Genomic DNA, 24,387 nt, shown 5'->3' on the forward strand with positions numbered 1-24,387 from the left:
AATGGCTGCATAATTCAAATGCAATGGTTAATGGTTGTATAAATAAAAAACAAAGCTTAAGGCTTTCAATATACAAGGAGCCAAGCCTTTCCTACCTAGATAAAAACTGAGATTTGGAACACCAAAGCAGCCTTTTTTATACTGGTTTCCAGAGGAATCACTGCTTCAACAAAACCACTTCATCTGGATTGCTACCATCACCCTGACTAGCAGGATATTGTATTTTAACTCTGTCAGTGCTTTTCTTTTTGCATATATTTTATTTTTCGCTTTTTTTCCTATTAAATTATATTTCTGACACTGAGTTCTCTCACTGGTTTTGCTTTCAACCACACAACTCTCCACCTCCACATCTGCCAGGTACCTTCATTCTCCACATCATTGTTCATGAGCCTTTCACTGGTTTTGCCTTCAAACCATCCCAACCACACAACTCTCCCACCTCCACATCATCATTCATGAGCCTCTCACTGGTTTTGCCTTCAAACCATCCCAACCACACAACCCTCCACCTCCACATCTGCCAGGTACCTTCATTCTCCACATCATCATTCATGAGCCCCCCAAGCCATCTCTTCCACTCCTCGTCGTCAGCCGTGTTGGGGTCGTACATGTCGGGGGTGATGTCGGGCGCGCGCAGCTCGGCCTCCAGCTGCCCCAGGGGAACATCCTTCAGGGGTCTCTTGGAACGAGTCCTGAAGGCAATCAGGCTGTCCTCCAGGGGCTGCAGGGACATATAAAACCTCCCTGAGATTTTTAACCCAATCCTAAAAAAATTCTTGCTGCAGAGAATTGTTTGTTTCCCTAAGCTGAGATTTCGCTGCTCTCCCCGTCCAGCTGCTGTTCTTTATAAAATAAAATTTCAGAATTCTTTATAAATGATGCTCTGGGTTTTAGCTTTTATGTTTTTCAAAATCACTGCTGCTTAGTGTGTAACTCTGGAACATCATATTAGCTCCTCCCCCTGGCTGGAGCATCTCCCAGTGGGATGATGGAATTTTATCAGTCATGCACTGGGACTCAATGGCCATTAACAGGAGATATCTCCTGGAGGGAGGATGGGCTGTGGGAAGATAATGAACACTGCCCCACCTGGTTTTTAACAAATAGTGATAGAATCCAGACTTCTGGGCACATCTTTGCCCCAGCTGATTTTTAACAGCTGGTTTATTTACAGAAGATATCTCCCACAGAGAGAAGGATCACTGCCCCACCTGGCTTTTAACAAACAGTGATAGAATCCAGACTTCTGGGCCCATCCTTACATTGCAGCCTAGGACAGTGGTTTAAGCAGGCCAGGTGTTGGTGTTGCAGCTGGGAGGTCAATCCAGGCTGGGGATGAGCACATGGAGCAGCCCTGGGAGGACTCAGGAGGCTGCACATGAGCTCAGAACCTTCCCTGAGCCCTGGGCTGAGCCCTCAGTGTGGGAAAGGGGGGGATCCTGAGTCTCTCTTCACTATTCACAATCCCTTCCCAGCCAGACAATCAAGGACAACTGGTACCCAAAAAGCAAAAACAGTGAGGCAAAGTGGGCAACCAGGGGGCTGACACTTCATAGCCTGGGGCTGTGGCTGGATAATTGACCCCAAGATGAACCAAAACTTATAAAAGTGTAAAAACTCATGACCAGGATCCATCTTGTTGGGTGTAGCCCTGGCTGGGCTCTTACACTGTCCAAAGTGAATCCTTTCAATAAATACTGATTTTATTCCTTTAGCTCTGTCTGGTCTCTGCTCCAGCTCAGCCTTTCCAGGTAACATATATATATATAAGCAATATTTAATTATTTAATTCTTTCACTTATGTTTTACTCTGACATTAATCTGGAGCAGCAGCCCAGCACTTGCCCAGGAAAACAGAGCAGTAAAACTTCTCGCAGTATTAAAATGGGACACTGGCTCTCTTGAGAACCAAATTCCTCAGCTGTTAACACTAAAAATTGTGCCTGCAAAACATAACCAAGCCAGCAGGATAATTTTCAAAAGGAAAACTATTTTCACTAGTTATGTAAATGTTATAGAGTTATATTTAACAGCTGAAACAACAGCAGTGAGAGTCATGAGCACAGTGTCATCATAAGAAACTAAAAGTCTGTATCACTAACAATAGTTTTACCAGCTGCCTCTGAATGCCCTGCACACTATGGAGATTCAATTTCACAGAATCAAAGAGCCATGAATGGTTTGGATGGGAAAGGACCTTAAAGATGGTGTGATTAAAACCCCCTGCCACGGGCACCTTCCACCAGCCCAGGCTGCTCAGAGTTCCATCCATTATCTGAAGTTACAGAGGAGAGCAGAATGCAATAAAAGGAGGAGCAGAGAACACCAGAAATTCCCAGAAAAAACCCCACAAAATCTCCTCCTCTCTAACAGATTTTAACCACCAAACCCAGCAGGGTACCTGGTAGGAGTCCATGCAGACAGGGCTCGAGGCCAGCTCTTCATCCACTGCATGCAGCTTCTCCATGAAGGTGCTGTCCTTTGTTTGCTTGGGTTTGGGAGGTGGTGGGGGTCCCATGGGAACCACTTCAGCACTAATGTGTCTAACAACAGGAGTAGTGACCTTCTCCATCTAATTAGAAAGGTCTTTGTGTTAAAAGGTTTTATTCAGAACAGGAATTTCCAAGGACAGAGTAAATCTCTTTTTTTGCTTGATCAGAAATGGGGGAAAAGCCTCACAGAAGGACATGGATTTTTTTTTTCCTATTACACTCACTGTGGCTTTCAGAAAGTATGAGAAGTGAAAGTATGAAAGTAAAAGAAATATGAAGATTTCTGGAAAGGAGACATTTAGAAGATCTGAGAATCAGTCTCAACATTACCAGAGCTGCTAAACCTGAACACCAATTACTGTGGCAGAATCCTTCCAAAAACAAACTCCTGGTGAGCAGAATGTGGAAATATCTGTATTATATTGGTGGTTTTAATCCCAGTGTCAGTTCTCAGAGGCTTTCTGATTCTTGTCTGCTGATCCTTGGCCTGTATCACACTGCACCTACCACTCCCCCTGACTGTGCACAACACCCTTATGCTTTTCCCAAACTCACTTTCTGCTCCTAAGCCAAACCATTCTCCTGCACTCCTCAGAAATGATCAGAAAAATAATCACTACCTAAGAACTGACAACTCTTTCCACTCCCAGAGCTTTATTTAGACTCAGCTCTTCCTGCAAAGGACCCTAAAGCCACCTGGCAACTGTGATGTCCCCACAGCTTTAGGAATTGATGGTTTTTTTGGGATTGGATTCATCAATTAGGAGCAGTGAGTGTTTTACCTCACAGAGTGTCCCTCCCTCCTCATCAGAGGAGCGCCTTGTCCTGGATCTCTTGGCCCCACGAGGAGAAGAAGCTGTGCTCTCCACATCACTCTCCAACAAGCTCTGCAGGGCAGGAGATGTAGAACACCCTCAAACCATCAGGCCACAATCAATAACTGCTCCAAAGAACATTTTCAGAGATTCTATTTCAGCCAAATTAATAGCAGAGCATTGAAAAAAATGATGATGATGATTCCCACATGTCCATGTGTTAAAATAAAGAGTGTTCTCCTGCCTCAGGCAAACAGCTCTGTGCTGAACACACAGACCTTTGTACAAACTGCATTTACCTCTTCTGCAGTCTCATCCTCATCTTCATCATCAGGCTGGTATTCTTCATCAGAGGAATCATCTTCCTCCAGGGGAATGTCCACAAACTGAGGTGGCTGCACACAAGAGACAGGGTGACCACAGTTAGGAGGAGGAAGAGCTGCACTCTAAGGGTGCACACTCAGAGCAAATATTTCAAACTGAGGAAACACCCTGAAGCTCAGAAAGGAAATCCTGAAGAAACCAAAGAAATAAATTACTAAAACATTAGCAAAGGAAAGCAAGTGTTTGGAGAAGGTGCAAGAACAGGCACAAATGATTCAGTATTTTTATGATGGAAGTGCCTGAGCAGACACCAGCTCAGAGATGGTTTTAGCACAGATTTTGGAGTCTCCTCCAGCCCTCCAAAAGATCTCTGCTCTGCAGGAAGCCTCCAGTATGGCCTCCCCTTTCCCAGCAATAATTCACTTACCTTCATCTCATTTGCCTTCTTAATTGGTGAAATATTCCATGTTGGAATCACCTAGGGACAGCAAAAAGACTTGGGCTGTGTCACACAGGCAGGGGCAACCTCATCAATCTAAGGAGCACCTGGGCTTGTGACCTTGAACTCCACAGTGGCCAAGCAAGAACAGAGCTCAAACAGAGCCTTCAAATCTCCCATGGGATCTCCAGGAAAAGATTTCAGAACAATATAAACTGGGAGGTCACTGCCCTTCCCAACCCTCACCTGTCTCTGTGCTCCTCTGCTCACATGAATCCTTTTTTTTAAAAACTGTCTTAACTAATTCTTTTCATTTCAAGGCTCAAACCACATTTACACTGGATTTTCAGGGTTGTGCCCATTCCCTGGGGAGCCTAGACAGTGCCTGAACCCTCTGGGGGAAGAAACTTTCCCTAAAATCCAACCTAAAAATGCCTTCACACAGCTCCAGCCATTCTCTGGGGTGCTGTCACTGTCACAAAAAGCAGAAGTTGGAGCTGCCCCTTGGGCAAGGACAGGAAAGGCAGATATTTACTTACCCCTCCTTTCTCCACAACTTCCTTCAGTTTGGAACGAGTCATTTTGGGTTCCTGAGAGTTGAAAACAAGAAACAGCAGCAAATTCAGTCCTTTCCTTAACAACAGACTTTTTCCCAGCAACTCTTTACTATGAAGTTTTTCTCCTTTTTAAAATTTATTATCTTTAAATTAATTACCTTTCAGACATCACCACAGTGACCTCAAAAATAACTCCTCATATTTCTGTTTTATAATTTACACTCAGACACTACTCACTTCATCCAGGTGGCAAATCTGATAATGAAACCTAATTATTAGAACAGGTAAATTGCTTATTTGTTCTATCTCTTCTCTTCACATCCCATCATGGCCCAGGAAGACAGAGTGGGGAAATTTGCATTTGGAACAACTGATAAAACAAACTGAGCAAGCTTTTTACTTACAAACAAAGGAATGTCTTCTGTCTCACTGATGGCTGCTTTCATCATGGCCACCACGTGTTCATTTGTGATCACTTCCTAAAGAAACACACAAAAAAAGCAGGATGTCTATTAAAGAGAAATATAACAAGTGTTAGAAAAAACTACCTGGAAATAGGATGGGGAAATACTCAGTGTGCAATAAGCTTTGTAATTACACTATAGCAAAAATGATTATTCAGAGATCAGGCAGTAAAATTTAAAGCAGCACAGCAGTGATTAAAACATTTGTACTCCCTGTGAATGCTCCCCAAAGTAAACTCCCAGTAGAGAGAAAGAAAATAGGAATAGGAATCCTCTTGGATTCCCTGTCTTGGGTTGCAATGCAGGATGTGCACAAAAGTTTGAATTTTGTCACCATCTGTTAAAACCAGGTGGGGCAGTGATCCTTATCTCTGGGGAAGATATCATCTGCTAATGGGCCATCTTTAAACTAGCTGGGCAATCATCTTTATCTTTCCCACAGCCCATCCTCCCTCCAGGAGATATCTCCTGTTAATGGCCAGTGAGTCCCAGGGCATGACTGATAAAATTCCATCATCCCACTGGGAGATGCTCCAGCCAGGGGAGCAGCCAAGCCTTTCCTACCCAGATAAAAACTGACATTTGGGACAGCAAGTTATCCATCTTTCCACTGGATTCCAGAGGAAAACCAGACCTTTCCACATCATCCCTGCACCTTCAGAGGAAACTGCACCTTCTCCAGGAGCACTGCTCCACCTGAACCACATCTGCCCCTGCAGGAGGATGCAGCCACCATTGAATGGGACTGTGCCAACACCCTGACTGACTGACGGGTGTCAGCTTGGATTCTGACTCTGGCAGGGTTGGGATTGTTCTTTGTAATACTGTATTTCTATTTTAATTTTCCTAGTAAAGAACTGTTATTCCTAATTCCCCTATCTTTGCCTGAGAACCCCTTAATTTCAAAATTATAATAATTGGGAGGGAGGGGGTTTACATTCTCCATTTCAAAGAGAGGCTCCTGCCTTTCTCAGCAGACCCTGTCCTTCAAACCAGGACACTGCCCAGCCCCCCAGGCTCACGTGCAGGATGTTCCTGACATTGACCACGGTCAGGTTGTGCTGTTTGGCTCCATCCTCCAGGGTTCGATCCAGGGACTCGTCCAGTTTGATGTCACAGGACAAGGAGCTTTCTTCTGGGCTCCTCCCTTCTCTTTTCCTTTTGCTTGCCTTCCTCCTCCTCTTCCTCCTCTCCACATCCTCCCCATCCTGCTCCTCTGAAAATCGACAGAAATGGAATCTAAAACCTCCTACAGCACATTGTAAGAGGAGGAGTTTGAAAATAAACATAAACCGGAATCCTGCAGCTGCTGAAACAGCAAAACTTCCATCAGCTGATGTGAGACCACCCAAACAGAAATGAGAACCAGAAGGTCTTTGAATGGTGAATTCAAGTTCTGTAGGACATGAGTTACTCATGCAGTTACCACCTCCTCCAAAATGATTTTTATAAAAAGACCTCAGCAGTCTTTTTACACCTTTACAACCTTGCAAAAATCCAGGTATCACACAGCAAGAACAGGTTATGGTTTCTAGGACTTTAAAAGCATTTTCCTGCTTTGCTGACTCAGAGAAAGAAAAGAATCATCATTTTTTCTGAAGCAGAGCAGCGATTTTTAGGAGCCAAAAATTGCAGAGATCAACTCCAGCAAGTTCCACTGGGACACCTGCACTTTACTGAGACACTGAATTATGGAGCACGAGATGAAAACCTTAAAAAATCCCTGCACATCTTCACAATTCCAGAGTTTGCTGTATCAGTCACACATTTATCAAGTAGAATAAACAGCCCCAAATCCAAATTTTCCTCCTCACTCACCAGCTCTGGTGTTCTTTGGTGGCTTCACTGCGGTGGAATTTCTGGCAGCCACCTGCAGGGAGCTTCTCCCTGGAGATTCTGGCACTGCACCAGGGGTTTCACTGGGATAAGGATCCCTCTGAGAACTCACTTCCACCTCTGTGTACAGCTTGGGGATTTTCCCTGAAAACAGAACACCCAGCTGTAGGCAGATACACCACAGGGACACACAGAGCAAAGATAACACACCAGGGGTGGCTACAAACCCTTTAAACCCTTCCTCTCTTGTTCTGGAAACATCCCAGTCAGAGGAGAAGCTGCAACACAAAACCTAAATATTGATTAAACTTCAATCTTTAAGCACTCACAGCTCCAAAAATAAAGGTGGAAATCTCTGGAGAAAGCATAGAATAATATCCAGTCTTTAAAACATTTTGCTATTGCATTCCAGCAAACACTGCATGTATTTAGGAGAAATAGAATCCCACAGGTTCCACAGCCTAGAAAACAACTGGGAACTGTCCTGTTCTACCTCCTTCTTTGACACAAACTCAGTTTACTGTCACATCAGTGAGCTCATCACAGCAGCATGAGAACTTGAGACAACAATTCTCACAGAGAATCACAAAATCCATCAGGTGTGAAGGGTCACAGAGGGTCTCCTGCTCAGACAGAGCCATCCCAGAATTGTGGCCAGCTGGGTCTGGGATATCCCAGGGATGAGGTTCCACAGCCTCTCTGGGCTCTGCTCAGACAGAGCCAGCACAGAGCACAGGACTGTGGCCAGTGGGTCTGGGATATCCCAGGATGAGGCTCCACAGCCTCTCTGGGCTCTGCTCAGACAGAGCCAGCATGGAGCACAGGATTGTGGCTAGCTGGATCTGGGATATCCCAGCATGAGGCTCCACAGCCTCTCTGGGCTCTGCTCAGCGCTGGACACAAGCTGTGCCTCCTGTGCAGGGACAGCTGCTGGGCTCAGTCCCTGCCTGTGGCTCTGGTGCCATTGCTGGGCCTGGAGCAGAGCCTGGGCCCTGCTCTGCCCCTCCTGCACTCAGGGACACCCAGGGCTGAGGCTCCTCTCCAGGCTGAGCAGCCCCAGCTCCCTCAGCCTTTCCTGGGCAGGGATCTCTCAGCATCTCTGGCACCCTCTGGGAGCTGCTGGCGCTGCTGTGCTGAGATCCAGAGCTGGACCCAGCACTGCAGAGGGGCAGCATCTCCCTGCCCTGCTGGGAATGCTCATCCTGATGCCCCCAATATTCCATGTCCCAGTGCTGCCTCAGGGACATCCTGTTTGTCATTTCTGAGGAGTCATCTGGATCCTCACTATTGTATTTTGCATGCACAGTGCAAAAGCAATTTGCTATTTGTGGTTTCATTGCCAGGTTTTCAGGTATCAACAGCTTAAATCTCTGCTTCTGCAAAGATTTCACATTTCTTTTTGCTACGGGTGTTTTAGCCCCAAGGATTGTTAATTTGGGCTTTATATATATATATATCTATATTGCTGTAAGACAATTTTTAAATTATTTTCTCCTATTTCTGCAGACAGTGTTTTAAAACACTATTTAACAGCAATTACAAATGGCCTCAGCTCCCTCAGCCTTTGCTGGGGACAGAGATGCTCCCATCCCCTCATCTCTACCCTCACAGGGGATAAAAAACAAGGCTGGACTTCTTTCTCACACAATCGTAGAATAGTTTGGGTGTAAAGAGACCTTAAACCCCATTCAGTGCCACCCCTGTCACAGCAGGGACACCTCCCACTGTCACAGACTACTCCAACTCTACTGGGACACTTCCAGGGATGAGAAAACATCGGGAGCGATCTCCTTTTCATTCTAATCTATAACACTTCCCAGGAAGGAAAAAACAAAAAAATCCAAACTAAAATAAACGCCACAAAATCCCAGGGCCCAAAGCCGCCGGCCCTCCCGGTACCTTCCACCGCCGGGCTGCCGGGGCCTGCGGGGAGCTCCTGCCCGGGGCTCGGGGCCGCTCTCCCGGCGAGTTTCCTCCCTCCTTTCGGTGAGGCCTCTCCCGGTGCTTTCCCCGCGGGCCTGGCGGAGCCGCCGCCATCGGCGGAACCTCCGGGCAGCTCCGCGTCCTCCCCGCGCTCCCTCGGGCTCGGCGGCGCCGCTCGGCGCTTCTTGCAGGGCAGCATCTTCAGCGCCAGCGCCATGGCGGCCGCGGGGCCGGTGCGGGGCGTGAGGGCTGCGCGGGGCCGGTGCGGGGCGTGAGGGCTGCGCGGGGCCGGTGCGGAGTGTGAGGGTTGCGCGGGCCCCGCTCGGGCCGGTGCGGGCTGTGAGGGCTGCGCGGGGCCGGTGCGGGGTGTGAGGGCTGCGCGGGGCCTGCGCGGGGCCGGTGCGGGCTGTGAGGGCTGCGCGGGCCCCGCTCCGGCCGCCCGCTCCCGGTCCCGCTCCCCGCGCAGGAAGCGGAAGCGCGCGGTGCTCGCTCCGCGCATGCGCGGCCGCGGCCGGTTCCCGGCGGGGCTCCGGTGAGGCGGGGCCGGGAGTGGGGGGGGGCGCACCGAGCGCGGGCACCGCCATCTTCTCCGAGCCCTCACAGTCTCATAAACACGCACACAGAAACCCCGGCAGCGCCGCGCACGCTGTCCCCGGTGTGTCCCCGCTGTCCCCCCGCTGTCCCCGTGGGGCTGAGCCGCCCGCGCTGCCGGTGCCGTCGCGTCCCGGTGGGAGCGCGGCTGAAGCACAGCGGGTACACGCCCCGCGGCTCCGTGCCCGGAGCAGCCCCGACAGTTGCCGAGTCACCGCCGGGCGGGGCCGCCGCGGGCGGGGCGGGGCGGGGCCGGGCGGGGCGAGCGCCGCAGCGGGACCAGTCGGCAGCTCCTGCATCCCGGCGGCGAGAGCATCCTCCGCACCGGGCCCCGCACCCCCGCGGGGCCATGGCCGAGATCACCAGTGTCCACCCCGGCTTCGGTGAGTGCGGCCGGGCCGCTGCGGCCGTGAGGCGCCCGCGGGGCCGGGCCGTGCGCGGCGCCTTTTGCCCGTTCTCGTCGGCCCGGGGCCTCCGCACCCGACAGCCGCGGCCTCGGCCCCTCAGCATCCCCCGGCCGTGTTCCCTCAGCATCCTCCGGCCCCGCTCCCTCAGCATCCCGCGACCCCTCAGCATCCTCCGGCCCTGCTCCCTCAGCATCCCTCTGCCCCTAAGCCTCCCGCGGCCCCTCAGCGTCTCCCGGCCCCTCAGCATCCCCCGCTCCCTCAGCCTCCCGCGGCCCCTCCGCCCCCTCGGGCCGGCCGATGCCGCTCCGCTCCGCTCCGCTCCGCTACTGGGGCGGTGCCATTGCTGTGCCGGGGCAGCGGGCCCGGTGCCGGTGCTCTCGCTGGCGGAGCGGGGCCGGTGCAGGTGCAGCCCGGGCCGATGACGTGATGTCTGTGCCGGGCCGCGCCGCGCCCCGGCCTTTGTTCGCTCTCCCCCGGGGCGGCTGCGGCACCGGCACCGGAGCCACAAGGCGGGGCCTGCCCGGGGTTACCGGGGGATGCTCGGGGAGCGGCGGGGAGGGGGAACCGGGCCGGGCGGAGCCGGGAGCACCAAACCCCGCTCGGCCCCGTGCGGGCCCAGCATCGGGCCCAGCATCGCTCGGGGGTGGGATGGGTTTGGGTGCTCGGGGTTGGGATGTTTTGGGTGCTGGGATTTGGGATATTTTCGGTGCTCGGGGTTGGGATGGTATTGGGTGCTCAGGTTTGGAGTGGGTTTGGGTGCTCGGGTTTGGGTGCTTGGTTTTTTGGATATTTTTGATGCTCGGGTTTGGGATGTTTTTAGTGCTCGGGCTCGGGATGAGTTTGGGTGCTCAGATTTGGGATGGTTTTGGGTGCTGGGGTTTGGGATGTTTTTGCTGCTTAGGACTGAGATGTTTTGGGTGCTCGGGTTTGAGATGATTTTGGGTGTTCGGGTTTGGGATGTGTTTGGGTGCTGAGGTTTGGGATGATTTTGGGTGCTCGGGTTTGGGATGTGTTTGGGTGCTTGGGTTTGGGATGTTTTTGGGTGCTGAGGTTTTGGATGATTTTTGGATGCCCGGGTGTGGGATGGTTTGGATGTTCAGGTTTGGGATAGTTTTGTGTGCTCAGGTTTGGGATATTTTCAGTGCTCAGATGTGGGATGTTTTTGGGTGCTTGAGTTTGGGATGATTTTGGGTGCTCAGGTTTGGGATAGCTTTGGGTACTCGGGTTTGGGATGAGTTTAGGTGCGCAGATTTGGGAGGTTTTGGGTGCTTGGCTTGGGATGTTTTCGATGCTGGGGTTTGGGATGGTTTTGGGTGCTCAGGTTTGGGTGCTTGGTTTGGGATGTTTTTAGGTGCTCGGGATAGGGATGAGTTTGGGTGCTCGGGTTTGGGATGAGTTTGGGTGCTCGGGTTTGGGATGAGTTTGGGTGCTCAGATTTGGGATGTGTTTGGGTGCTGGGGTTTGGAATATTTTTGGGTGCTGTGGTTTGGGATGTTTTTGGGTGCTCAAGTTAGAGATTATTTTGGTTGCCTGGGTTTGGGATGGTTTTGGGTTGCTCAGATTTGGGATGTTTTTGGGTGCTCAGATTTGGGATGTTTTTGGGTGCTCGAGTTTGGGATGGTTTTTGGATGCCCAGGTGTGGGATGGGTTTGGATGCTCAGGTTTGGGATGAGTTTGGGTGTTTGGGTTTGGGATGGTTTTGGGTGCTCAGGTTTGGGATGTGTTTGGGTGCTCAGGTTTGGGATTTTGGGTGCTCAGGTTTGGGATGTGTTTGGGTGCTCAGGTTTGGGAGGTTTTTTTGCTCAGGTTTGGGATGAGTTTGGGTGCTCCAATTTGGGATGTGTTTGGGTGCTCAGGTTTGGGATGTTTTTGAGTGCTCAGATTTGGGATGTGTTTGAGTGCTCAGATTTGGGAGGTTTATTTTGCTCAGGTTTGGGAGGTTTTTGGGTGTTCAGATTTGGGAGGTTTTGGGTGCTCAGATTTGGGATGTGTTTGGGTGCTCAGATTTGGGAGGATTTTTTGCTCAGGTTTGGGATGGGTTTGGGTGCTCAGATTTGGGATGTGTTTGGGTGCTCACATTTGGGAGGATTTTTGGGTGCTCAGATTTGGGATGGGTTTGGGTGCTCAGATTTGGGATGTTTTGGGTGCTCAGGTTTGGGATGAGTTTGGGTGCTCAGGTTTCGGAGGTTTTTTTGCTCAGGTTTGGGATGATTTTGGGTGCTCAGGTTTGGGATATTTTTGGGTTCCTCCAGCACTGAGCACCCAAAGCACTGCCCCTGCCTGTCCTGCAGCTCCCACTGCCCTTCCCCTCCCACCCTCCCTGTGCTGCTTTTCCTCCAATCCCAAGTTTTCAGGGATATTTCTCCACCCAGCACCATTTATCTCATGGAAATCTGACCCACTTCCCTCTTACCTTGTGTTTCCTGAGAGCCACGTGCTGTCACCATTTAACATTATCACTGTTGGGTAGCCTCAGCAAACATCAGGTTTTAAAGGAGGTTTTCAGTGATTTTTGATTTTATTTCAGTCAAATTGTGGCATCACATCAGAACAAAGTTTGGATAAAAAAGCAAAGTTCTGCTGGAGAGAGGTGTCAGGCTGTGCTGCCATTTCAGGTGGACATTGGGTGTGGGGAGTGCTCTGAAAGCTGCAAAATCTTCTCTAAAATTTGGTTTAGGCAGCTTTAGATCTTATAGTTCTGAGCTGTAGGGAATTATGGAGACAGGACTAATGGATGGAATAATTACATAAATAGGAGCTCTTTGCCACAGAACATCATGGGAGCCAAATGTGAGACCTGAAATAATAGTTAGAGTTGAAATAATTTTTAGAATTATGATAATTCAGTGAGAGAAAAAAATTATTTGGTGCTTTCTGGTGTCACTGTTGAGTGCTGCTTCTGAAATTGTCCCATCAGAGGTGCAGGAAATAAAGGTACAAGAGCTGATCCAATAAGAATAAGAATAAGAATAAGAATAAGAATAAGAATAAGAATAAGAATAAGAATAAGAATGAGAATGAAGTTTCAGCATTTTTCTTACTCATCCACCAAAGCCTTTTAAGCTGAGCTGTCTCCAGATGAGCTGGTTTTTTTTATTTGCCTCATATCAAAGAAGGAACATTAAATAACAAACTGAAGTTGGGTTTTTGGGGTGGTTTTTTGTCAATATTGTGAATTCTTGCTTTAGTTAATTCAACCCAGGCTCTGCAGTGAGACCTGGGACAGGTTTTACCACAGCCAGAGATTCCAGCTGCAGGTCAGAAAGGCTCCTGGCTAACTAGAAGTGGTTTTTCCAGTTTTGGGAGCAGGGAAAATAATCTTCCCTGAGTCTGTCAGGTGCTCAGTTTACAGCCTGTTATCCTCAGAAAATGGTGATGTGGGAAGAACAGAGAAAACCCAAACTCCTGGTGCTCTCTGTAGCTCCAAGGGTGAGCTTGAAGATTATTTCCTCCTCTTTGTGGCACAGAATGAAGAGGAAAATTTTGGCTTCCAAAAAATAAAAGAAAATGGCTTTAAAACCAGGAATACAAAAACACAAAGAGCCTGGCTCTACCTTCCAAAAACCTCACCAAGAAAGTGAAACAGCAAAAAATCCCCTCCTTGTTCTCCCCTTTTCAGACAAAACAACCCCAGCTCTTTTTGCATCTCCTCTCCTCCATCTTCCACCCACCCCAGCCTTTCAGTCCTCCCAGAATTGCTGGAGGATGTCAGTGCAGTGTCCTGGGGAACTCAGCACCACTGGTTTTATTCTGTACTTTGGTAAAAGTTCTCCATTAGCAAATAAACAGATAAAAATGAACAGGTTTTTTTTTATTTGTTGTTCTTTTTTTTTTTTTTTTTTTTAATTCTGCTTTGCCATTACTGATTAACACAGTTGGCATAAAATCTAGAAAATATCAGATAATCCCTAAATCTAAGCTCAGGATTTTCTTTCTGTTGGTTTGGATTTCCATGGGAGATTTCATGTTTACCCTTGGCCTCAATCACAAGGGCCAGGGCAAAACAACCATTTCAGGGCAAAAGGATATTTTTAAAAAATTTGTTAATTAAGGGTATCTCATATGTAGCATTATGGCCATATTTGTTACTCCCTCCCTGTTGTGAAAATAGAATTGTGTAACGTTCCTGAACAGGGCATTAAAAAAATCAAAGAAAATTCTTCCTGCACATCAAGAGCCCCTGTTCCTATGGAGATGCTGCTGATGCAGGAGCTGGCTTTGGCAAGATAAGGCAATCAACAGTTTGAGATCCTTAGCTCATGGAACACAGGTCAGGCATGCCTTAGGAGTGGGAGAAACAAATTTAGAAATAGAAGAGATGTCTGGGGAAGCTGTGCAAGGCAGAGCCCAGAGTGAAGAGCAGATCTGCAGCCAGGTGTGCTGGCTCCTGTCCTGGTTTGCAGGACAGGTGTCTGCCAATAAATGGAGAATATAAACCCCTTCCTCTAAATTATTATTATTATAATTATAATTATGGCTCTCAGGCCAGGACATTGGAATTAGGAATAACAGTTCTTTACTAGGAAAATTAAAATAGAAATACAGTATTAGAAAGAACAATCCCAAAACCCTGCCAGAGTCAGAATCCAAGCTGACACCCGTCAGTCAGTCAGGGTGTTGGCACAGTCCCATTCAATGGTGGCTGCATCCTCCTGCAGGGGCAGATGTGGTTCAGCTGGAGCAGTGCTCCTGGAGAAGGTGCAGTTTCCTCTGAAGCTCCAGGGATGATGTGGAAGGGTCTGGTTTTCCTCTGGAATCCAGTGGAAAGATGGATAACTTGCTCTTCAAAATGTCAGTTTTTATCTGGGTAGGAAAGGCTTGGCTCCTCCCCTGGCTGGAGCATCTCCCAGTGGGATGATGGAATTTTATCAGTCATGCCCTGGGACTCACTGGCCATGAACAGGAGTTATCTCCTGGAGGGAGGATGGGCTGTGGGAAGATAAAGATGATTGCCCAGCTGGTTTAAAGATGGCCCATGAGCAGATAATGTGTGCCAGGAGATCAGGGTCACTGCCCCAGCTGGTTTAACAGATGGGGACAGAATCCACATTTCTGGCCACACCAACCCCACACAGCTCCTCACTGCCTTGTCTCCCCACAGATGTGTCTCCCGTGGTGGCAGGACTCATTGGAGCCACTGTCCTGGTGGTTTCTGTCTCAGTCACAGTCTTTGTGTGGACATGCTGTCACCAGCAAGCAGAAAAGAAGCACAAAACCCCCCCGTACAAATTCATTCACATGCTGAAAGGCATCAGCATCTACCCGGAGACCTTGAGCAACAAGAAGAAAATCAACCGGATCCGGAGAGACAAGAACGGCACGGCCAGGGAGGGGGGCAGGGGGAACCTGCTGCTGGATGCTGCTGAAGCCGGCCTGGGGGGCCCCGACAAGGCTCTGGATCGACCCCCCCAGGTGGAGCAGCTCCCCATCAAAGCAGATTATGGAGATGAACTGAGCCCAGATCAAAGCCTCACTCCAGGAGGGAGTAAAACCTCCTCTCCCTCTTCCCCGGGTGATGACGTCATGCTGGGCGACCTGACTTTCTCGGTGGACTACAACTTCCCCAAAAAGGCTCTGGTGGTCACCATCCAGGAGGCGCACGGGCTGCCCGTGATGGACGAGCACAGCCAGAGCTCCGACCCTTACATCAAGATGACAATTCTGCCCGACAAGAGGCACCGAGTGAAGACCCGCGTGCTCCGCAAAACCCTGGAGCCGGTGTTCGACGAGACCTTCACGTTTTACGGCATCCCCTACAGCCAGCTGCAGGACCTGGTGCTGCATTTCCTGGTGCTCAGCTTCGACCGCTTCTCCCGCGACGATGTCATCGGCGAGGTGATGGTGCCCCTGGCGGGGGTGGATCCCAGCACCGGCAAGGTGCAGCTCACCAGGGAGATCCTCAAAAGGAACATCCAGGTGAGTTTGGGCTTGGAGCCTGTGTGCTCTGACAGGAGTAATGCACATCCTCAGCCTGGGTTTCCCCAGATGCATTTTTTTGTGTGGTTTAACAAGCAGGAATAATGCACATCCCATCAGCCTGGTCTTCTTCCCCAGATGCATTTTTTGGTGTGCTCTGACAGGAGTAATGCACATCCTCAGCCTGGTCTTCTTCCCCTGATGCAGTTTTTAGTGTGGTTTAAGAAGCAGGAATAATGCACATCCCATCAGCCTGGTTTTCCCAAATGCATTTTTTTTAACAAGCAGGAGTAATGCACATCCTCAGCCTGCTCGCCTTCTTCCCCTGATGCATTTTTTGGTGTGCTCTAACAGGAGTAATGCACATCCTCAGCCTGCTCTTCTTCCCCTGATGCATTTTTTTTGTGTGTGGTTTAACAAGCAGATCCTCAGCCATCAGCCTGGTTTTCCCCAGATGATTTTTTTTTTTTTTTGGTGTGTATGTGGTTTAACAAGATGGAATAATGCAGATCCTCAGCCATCAGCCTGGTTTTCCCCAGATCCATTTTTTTGTGTGGTTTAACAAGCAGGAGTAATGCACATCCCACCAGCCTGGATTTCCCCAGATGCATTTTTTAGTCTGGTTTAACAAGCAGGAGTAATGCACATCCCATCAGCCTGGTTTTCCCAAATGCATTTTTTTTAACAAGCAGGATCCTCAGCTTGGTTTTCCCCTGATGCATTTTTTTTGTGTGGTTTTAGTTGGGCACTTCTCTGCTCTGTGGTGATGGCAATTGGATAAAATTTTATTTGGTCCCAAGAAAAAAGGCAAATTCCCATCTCCAAATAAAATAAGATTTTGTTTGGTGCCAAGAAAAAATTAAATTGCCATCTCCAAATAAAAGCTGATGGTAATTACTTTATTCTTCAGTTCTAGAGATTATGACAAAACAAGTAGCTGGTTCAGAGTCTTTAATTTTTATTTTTTTCAGTGCATTGACTGGATCTCTTAGAAGTAATAGATTAAAAATAGATAATAAATTAAAATAAAATAATAGATTGAAAATCTTTCTATTTAAATCATTTTAATCAAGAATGCAAATTATTTAACACCTTAAGACCAGAAAAACCTTAAAACTCTTCAAACATCCTCACCCCACAAAAAAACTCTTCTTGGCTGTTGTATTCTTCTGTATCCAAGGAGCCAAAATTCCAAACATTTCCCTTCCAGGAACTTGCTCTTGTTTTTGTTCTCCTCCTAAATTTTTTGCACTTGCAGTTTTCCCAGCAGCTGGATTTTCATTGTCCCTTTCCAACACAGGACAATCATTCTGGGATTCCCTGCATTTAAAAAAATCCTCTTCAACACCCAGAAACCACTGAAAAAAAAAAGGAACCACCCAAAAAAAATAGAATATTTTCCACTCTGCTGCTTCTAGGATTTATTCTATAGAATCAGAAGAATTCTGATTTCTAGAATCTCTAGGGTTTATTCTATTGAATTTTCTATATTTCTATGTCTGTTTCTAGGCTTTATTCTATAGAATAATAAGAATTCTGATTTCTAGAATCTCTAGGGTTTATTCTATTGATTTTTCTATATTTCTATGTCTGTTTCTAGGGTTTATTCTATAGAATCATAAGAATTCTGATTTCTAGAATCTTCAAGGTTTATTCCATTGAATTTTCTATATTTCTATGGTGATTTCTAATGTTTATTCTATAGAACCATAATAATTCTGATTTTCAGAATCTCTAGGGTTTATTCTATTGAATTTTCTATATTTCTATGGTGATTTCTAACGTTTATTCTATAGAACCATAATAATTCTGATTTTCAGAATCTCCAAGGTTTATTCTATTGAATTTGTGACCACATTTCACCTTGACAGCAAATAAACTCCATCTCAATTAGTGCCAGCCCAGTGGAAGTTAACACTCACCATCTGGAACCCCCAACTAATTATTTTAATGTTATGTTAATGCAGCTGAAAGGATGCACTGCAGCTTGTACTGAGATCTGACCTAAAACCTGCTCTGGTTTTATTTTTTTTTTTATCTCCATCCTGGAGCTGAACTGATGGTGAAGAGCCTGAGGGGCTCAGCTACTAAAACTCCACCAAAAATCAATGAGATTTGAGCTCCTAAAAATAAAAGCAGCCTCTCAGAAATCAGAATTCCAGGCTCTGGGGATGCTCCCAGATTTGAACACAGGGTGGTTTCCTTTCTGCAGCTTGAACTTGTGCCTCATTTTCTCACTCTTTGGGTATTTAGCACAAAAAAAGGAAATTCTGATTTGTGTGTGTTCCACCCTGGCAGAAATGCATCAGCAGAGGGGAGCTGCAGGTGTCCCTGTCCTACCAGCCTGTGGCACAGAGGATGACTGTGGTGGTGCTGAAGGCCAGGCACTTGCCAAAGATGGACATCACTGGCCTCTCAGGTAGAAGCTATTTTCTCCAGCTCTGAGTGGGTGGGAAAAAAAAAAAGAAATCCCCCCAATTTCAATTGCAGGGATTTTCTCTTGTTGTTCCTCAATTTTTTTTGTGAAGGGTGAAGTGCTCTGAGTGCTCCTCACTGTGGTTGTGCAGAGCAGCCCAAATCTTTTCTGCTGGGGTTTGTGAAGGCAGCAATTCTCTGTGCTGGATGTCCCATGGGTGTGAGGAAAAGTGGGAAAATTGGTTGGGCATGAGCCCAGCTGTGCCCAGCTGTGCCCAGATGTGCCCAGATGTGCCCAGCTGGCACAATGGCACCTGCCTGGACCAGCCCCAGGACCAGAGCACTGCTGAGGGGTCTCAAATCCTGGGGTCAGTTTTGGGTTCCTCATTTCAAGAAAGATCTGGAGGGGCTGGAGAATTCCTGAGGGAAATGGGGAAGGGCTGGAGAATTCCTGAGGGAAATGGGGAAGGGCTGGAGAATTCCTGAGGGAAATGGGGAAGGGCTGGAGAATTCCTGAGAGAAATGGGGAAGGGGCTGGAGAATTCCTGAGAGAAATGAGGAAGGGCTGGAGAATTCCTGAGAGAAATGGGGAAGGGGCTGGAGAATTCCTGAGAGAAATGGGGAAAGGGCTGGAGAATTCCTGAGGGAGCTGGGAAGGGGCTGGAGAATTCCTGAGAGAAATGGGAAAGGGCTGGAGAATTCCTGAGGGAACTGGGGAAGGGGCTGGAGAATTCCTGAGAGAAATGGGGAAGGGGCTGGAGAATTCCTGAGGGAAATGGGAAGGGGCTGGAGAATTCCTGAGGGAAATGGGGAAGGGCTGGAGAATTCCTGAGAGAAATGGGAAGGGGCTGGAGAATTCCTGAGGGAAATGGGGAAGGGCTGGAGAATTCCTGAGAGAAATGGGGAAGAGCTGGAGAATTCCTGAGAGAATTGGGAAGGGGCTGGAGAATTCCTGAGAGAAATGGGGAAGGGGCTGGAGAATTCCTGAGAGAAATGGGGAAGAGCTGGAGAATTCCTGAGGGAACTGGGAAAGAGCTGGAGAATTCCTGAGGAGCTGGGAAGGGGCTCAGCCTGGAGAAAAGGAGGTTTTTGAAAAAAGAGGAGAAAAAGAAGAGAAGAGAAGAGCAGCTGGTCTGGCTTTCCTGTTTCACAGATTTTCACATTCCTGAATCCCCTTAGCAAAGTCTCCTTCAGGATTATGGGGAAATGGGAATCAACTTGAGATTTAGTCACAAAGAGCAAACATAGTCCTGGTTTTGCAGCTTTCTCCTGGGCACCTCAGAGAAAATGCAGACAAATGCAGATTAGGTTTAATTATTGTAGGCTCTACATTTTACACTTTCTTTAAGAAAGAAAAAAAAAAAAAAAAGCTGTGCATGTGTAGTCTCCAACCACAGGATAAAATTTTCAGTGATGTTCTACCTGCAGAATCTTGTGACTAACACTGTTTATTTATATGATCTTTGTATTATGCATAAGCCCATTTCAACAAAAAAAAAGGTGAAAAAGAGGCAGTGCCAGCTGGGCAAGGCCCTTCCAGCTTCAAAACTTGTGTGGAATGAAAAAAAAAAATAAAAATCCCTCAGTGCCTGGTATCTTGATTGTAATCCTCAGCCAGTGTCTGCATAAAGAGCAGCTGCCTGAGGGCTGGGGGGAAAAGGGAGGCTTTGTTTAAAACTTTATTCTTTCCCATCTGCAAATTTCTGAGCCTTTGTTGGGCTCTCCTGACCAAGGGTGGGGGGCTGAGAGTGGGGCACAGAGAGATTTGGGGTGACAACAGGGACAGGGGTTGTTTATGAGGGGAGGATGAGGGAGAAAGTGGCAGAGAGGAGATTTAATTTGGATATTGGAAGGAATTCTTCTCTCTGAGGTGGGTGAGGGTGCCCCAGCATCCTGGCAGTGCCCAAGGCACAGAGAGATTTGGGGTGACAACAGGGACAGGGATTGTTTATGGGGGGAGGATGAGGGAGAATGGCTTCAAAGTGCCAGAGAGATTTAATTTGGATATTGGGATGGAATTCTTCTCTCTGAGGTGGCTGAGGCTGCCCCAGCATCCTGGCAGTGCCCAAGGGTGGGGTGCTCAGTGTGGGGCACAGAGGGGTTTGGGGTGACCCCAATGCTGGAAGGAGCCAACAGGGATTTGTTTATGAGGGGCAGGAGTGGCTGAGGAGGGAGAATGGCTTCAGAGTGCCAGAAAAGAGATTTAATTTGGATATTGGAAGGAATTCTTCTCTCTGAGGTGGGTGAGGCTTCTCCTGCATCCTGCAGTGCCCAAGGCACAGAGATATTTGGGGTGACAACAGGGACAGGGATTGTTTATGAGGGGAGGATGAGGGAGAAAGTGCCAGAGAGGAGATTTAATTTGGATATTGGAAGGAATTCTTCTCTCTGAGGTGGATGAGGGTGCCCCAGCATCCTGGCAGTGCCCAAGGCACAGAGAGATTTGAGGTGACAACAGGGACAGGGATTGTTTATGGGGGCAGGATGATGGAGAATGGCTTCAAAGTGCCAGAGAGATTTAATTTGGATATTGGGATGGAATTCTTCTCTCTGAGGTGGGTGAGGCTCCCCCAGCATCCTGGCAGTGCCCAAGGGTGGGGTGCTCAGTGTGGGGCACAGAGGGGTTTGGGGTGACCCCAATGCTGGAAGGAGCCAACAGGGATTTGTTTATGAGGGGCTGGAATGGCAGGATGAGGGAAAATGGCTTCAAAGTGGCAGAGAGGAGATTTAATTTGGATATTGGAAGGAATTCTTCTCTCTGAGGTGGGTGAGGCTCCCCCAGCATCCTGGCAGTGCCCAAGGGTGGATGTTCAGTGTGGGGCACAGAGGGATTTGGGGTGACAACAGGGACAGGGATTCTTTATGGGGGGAGGATGAGGGAGAATGGCTTCAAAGTGCCAGAGAGATTTAATTTGGATATTGGGATGGAATTCTTCTCTCTGAGATGGGTTAGGGTGCCCAGAGAAGCTGTGGCTGCCTCTGTATCCTGGCAATGCCCAAGGGTGGGGCACAGAGGGATTCCACCCCAATGCTGGAAGGAGCCAACAGGGATTATTTATGAGGGGCAGGAGTGGCTGATGAGGGAGAATGGCTTCAAAGTGCCAGAAAAGAGAATTAATTTGGATACTGGGATAGAATTCTTCCCTCTGAGGTGGGTGAGGCTGCCCCAGCATCCTGGCAGTGCCCAGGGCTGGACCCACCTGGGCTAGTGGAAGGTGTCCCTGCCCACGCAATGGGATGTTTCAGCCCCTCCCAGCCCAAACCAGTTCGTCCCAGTTCCTCCCATCCCCCCCTGGGCTGTGTCACTGGCTGCTCCCTCTCCCCCCAGCAGACCCCTACGTCAAGGTCAACGTTTACTACGGCCGCAAACGCATCGCTAAGAAGAAAACCCACGTCAAGAAGTGCACTTTGAACCCCATCTTCAACGAGTCCTTCATCTACGACATCCCCGCCGATTTGCTGCCCGACATCAGCATCGAATTCCTGGTGATCGACTTCGATCGCACCACCAAGAACGAGGTGGTGGGGAGGCTGATCCTGGGCGCGCACAGCGGCAGCGCCGCCGGCGCCGAGCACTGGCGCCAGGTGTGCGACAGCCCCAGCAAAGGCGTGGCCAAGTGGCACAGCCTGAGCGAGTACTGAGCTCAGCCCGACCCCCTTAGGACACACTTCAACCTCGGTTTAGCTGTAGGACTAAACTACTTGGAGTTGAGAAGCAGCAGCTGATCGGTTCTCTCTTAGTGATGTGGTTTTTGCAGGGCGCTAAAACTAAAAAATTAAAAAAAAAAAAAAATTCTTAAGGAGCATCGAGATGGGGAAGGAATAATTTAAAGAAAAATAAAAAAAAAAAAAAGAGGAAAAAAAGGTACCACGAATATATATAACAGTGTAATCACGCTATTGCATGCCTACTACAAACTGAAATTAGTATAACTGCCAATATCAAGTTGCAGGTTTTAATACAATTAATTATCTGTCACTATGGAAGTTGTGTTTGTGCCGAGCTGTCTTTGCTGGTATTCACCAAGACTGGCCTGTCTTCATTAGGCTTCTCCCAAATTTCTGGATTCTGCTGTTTAACCTCTAGTTTCTTGTTAGTTTTTGCCTGCCCATTGGTTCTTGCAGTTCTGTTTCTGTGCTGGTTTGGGAGTCCCAACCACGTTTCCATGTAGAGCTGGGTTAGAATTCTGCACTGGCACAAAAGGAAAATACAGGGAAAATGGCACTGGCCTCCAGAGAAGCAACAATTCTGTGTCAGGCATTGAAATCCTTGTTGTTGTGATGTGCTTGGGGAGCTGTGAGGTCACAACATCCAAAATTTGACTCTGAAATCCAAACCCCAACCAAGTGATCCCTTTGCTTTTGCCACACAGGATCCCACAGACTGCAGGAATTGGGGAAATCCTGCTCAGTTTGATTTTATTTAATCCTGTCTGTGCAAGCAAACCCAAACACTGATTGGTAAAGAAACTCTGAAACATTAAATATCAAATTCCAGCTGGATGATAATTTCCCTGAGACAGGGAAAATTCCTGGAGGCAGAGCTGGAAGAAGAGCATCCTGCCATGGATTTGGGCACAGATAATGGTGATAACTCCAGCAAATCATTCATGGCAATCAGAGTTGGTGAATTGAACAGAAATAATTATAGATAAAATTGTTCCTGGGCTCTCCAGTGGAAATGCAGGAGCAGAATTGGGTTTGCAGAGGCTCCTGGACAGCCCCAGGTTTTCAGGTTTCAGACTGCTCTGAGCCCTGTGGGATGCAAATAGGAATGCAAAGAACATAATCATTTTTTTAAAATTAAAATAATTTAACTACTTACAGCACTTGACTACTGAATTTTAGATCCCTGTTGGCAAAATGATTCTTTCCCCCTGAAATGGGAATAACTGAGCCAGGCTCTCCTGTTCCCCAGCAGCTCTGGATGAACATTCAGCACCCCTCTGGCATCTCTTCCCAAGGCATTTTTTTATGGAAAATCTGATTTTTCTCCCTCACTGACCCTCCCTCCATTTCTCAGCACACACAGACTTTGTTCCCTTCAGCATCCCCATGACCAGGATTTCTGCCTGAGGTTGTAGTAGATTTTATCAGTGTCTTAAATGCTTTTTAGCTCGAGTTCTGTGGCTCACAGAGAAATTAGAAATTGCTGTAGATCTCTTCCAATCCTAGTTTTTTTTTTTTTTTTTGCACTAAGCAATTGTGCTGCTGCAATTCAAGCAACTGTCACAACTTTTCCTCAGAAAATGCTTTCCAACACCACTCCAAAGATCTGACCAGGACTAACAGCAGCAACAAAATCCCCCCTTTCCCTTTGGTGTGAAAAGCATGACTAAGCCTAGATGATCTTAAAATTCCTTTAGTTTGCAAAGGAAAAAAATGAATTTTTTGCAAGGAAACATGCTCAGGGTAAATAGACTTAGGCTGTCGGGCAGGTAGGAGTAGCTCCAACACTCTTCTGGAATAATAGGAAACTGAAATGTGCAGATATATATTTTTTAAAACATGAAATAGACAGTAAGTGACAGCGGACTCACTGTAAAATCTCCCAGGTGTGGTTATTCTTTACCTTGTGTCTTCTATTGTAAAATGAACTTGGAACAGTTACAACTTTGTGTGGAAAAAAAAAAAATAATAAAAAAAGAAAAAAGGCAAAAAACCTAACTCAACCTGTGTGAAACTGCATAATGCTATAAGCTAACCTACATTCTGTAATGCTACCTTGTATGTTGAATTTGTTAATGCACATTGAGCGTGCAAATAAAAATTAAATCACTTTAATTTTGCTGCCTTTGCTGTGTGTGACCGTGGGCAACAACCAACAGGACTGAACACTCTGAGGATTTGCTTCTATAAATGGGAATTTCTGCTGAAAATGTGCATTTAATTCACAGGAAAAGCACACACTGAATAAATCTCGGTGGAATAAGGAAACACAACAGAATCCTGGAATGTTAAATATGAAATTAAAGCAAGTCTGGAAGAGAGAAGGATTCAGGGTGACCTGAATGGAAGGAGCCAACAAGGAAACCATTCCATGATTCCATGATAACAACTTTACCCCATCCCAAAACGTTCAGTAACCCCCACAGCATTTGAATTCGGTATAATTTGGTTTAATCTGATTTAATTTGGCATGAACAAATAGCATTAAGCTGAATCCAAGTGGGAAGAAAGGACATTAAGAAGCAATTTGAAGGCA

The 24,387-nt window shown here is 47.6% G+C and overlaps 2 protein-coding genes across 5 annotated transcripts in view; one reads left to right on the forward strand and one right to left on the reverse strand.

The window, feature by feature from the left end:
- The window catches only part of LOC130263369 (GON-4-like protein), a 29,748-nt gene extending 20,230 nt beyond the window's left edge, over window positions 1-9,518 (reverse strand). The window contains exons 1-10 of one of the 2 annotated variants that reach the window (XM_056510876.1): window positions 8,830-9,518; window positions 6,913-7,074; window positions 6,117-6,310; window positions 5,035-5,109; window positions 4,613-4,663; window positions 4,062-4,112; window positions 3,610-3,705; window positions 3,278-3,382; window positions 2,405-2,575; window positions 532-724 (exon numbers count right to left, since the gene is read on the reverse strand). In XM_056510876.1, coding sequence (XP_056366851.1) covers window positions 532-724; window positions 2,405-2,575; window positions 3,278-3,382; window positions 3,610-3,705; window positions 4,062-4,112; window positions 4,613-4,663; window positions 5,035-5,109; window positions 6,117-6,310; window positions 6,913-7,074; window positions 8,830-9,352 — 1,621 coding nt within the window. In that variant the 5' untranslated portion in view covers window positions 9,353-9,518. Of the gene's footprint in view, window positions 1-364; window positions 393-531; window positions 725-2,404; window positions 2,576-3,277; window positions 3,383-3,609; window positions 3,706-4,061; window positions 4,113-4,612; window positions 4,664-5,034; window positions 5,110-6,116; window positions 6,311-6,912; window positions 7,075-8,829 lie in introns of those variants that run through there. The other variant, XM_056510877.1, reaches the window with a different exon arrangement.
- Window positions 9,519-9,638: 120 nt separating this feature from the next.
- SYT11 (synaptotagmin 11) lies at window positions 9,639-23,966 on the forward strand. 3 transcript variants are annotated; one of them, XM_056510886.1, is made up of 4 exons: window positions 9,639-9,827; window positions 14,953-15,767; window positions 18,066-18,189; window positions 21,514-23,966. In XM_056510886.1, exons 1-4 carry the CDS (start codon window positions 9,794-9,796, stop codon window positions 21,822-21,824), a joined length of 1,284 nt encoding a protein of 427 aa, XP_056366861.1. In that variant the 5' UTR covers window positions 9,639-9,793; the 3' UTR covers window positions 21,825-23,966. The 3 variants fall into 3 exon arrangements, with proteins under 3 accessions (XP_056366861.1, XP_056366859.1, XP_056366860.1); XM_056510884.1 differs by having other exon boundaries at window positions 18,066-18,186; window positions 21,511-23,966; XM_056510885.1 differs by having other exon boundaries at window positions 18,066-18,186.
- Window positions 23,967-24,387: the final 421 nt, after the last annotated feature.

Source organism: Oenanthe melanoleuca, chromosome 25, assembly GCF_029582105.1.
Source record: "Oenanthe melanoleuca isolate GR-GAL-2019-014 chromosome 25, OMel1.0, whole genome shotgun sequence".
Lineage (NCBI taxonomy): Eukaryota > Metazoa > Chordata > Aves > Passeriformes > Muscicapidae > Oenanthe > Oenanthe melanoleuca.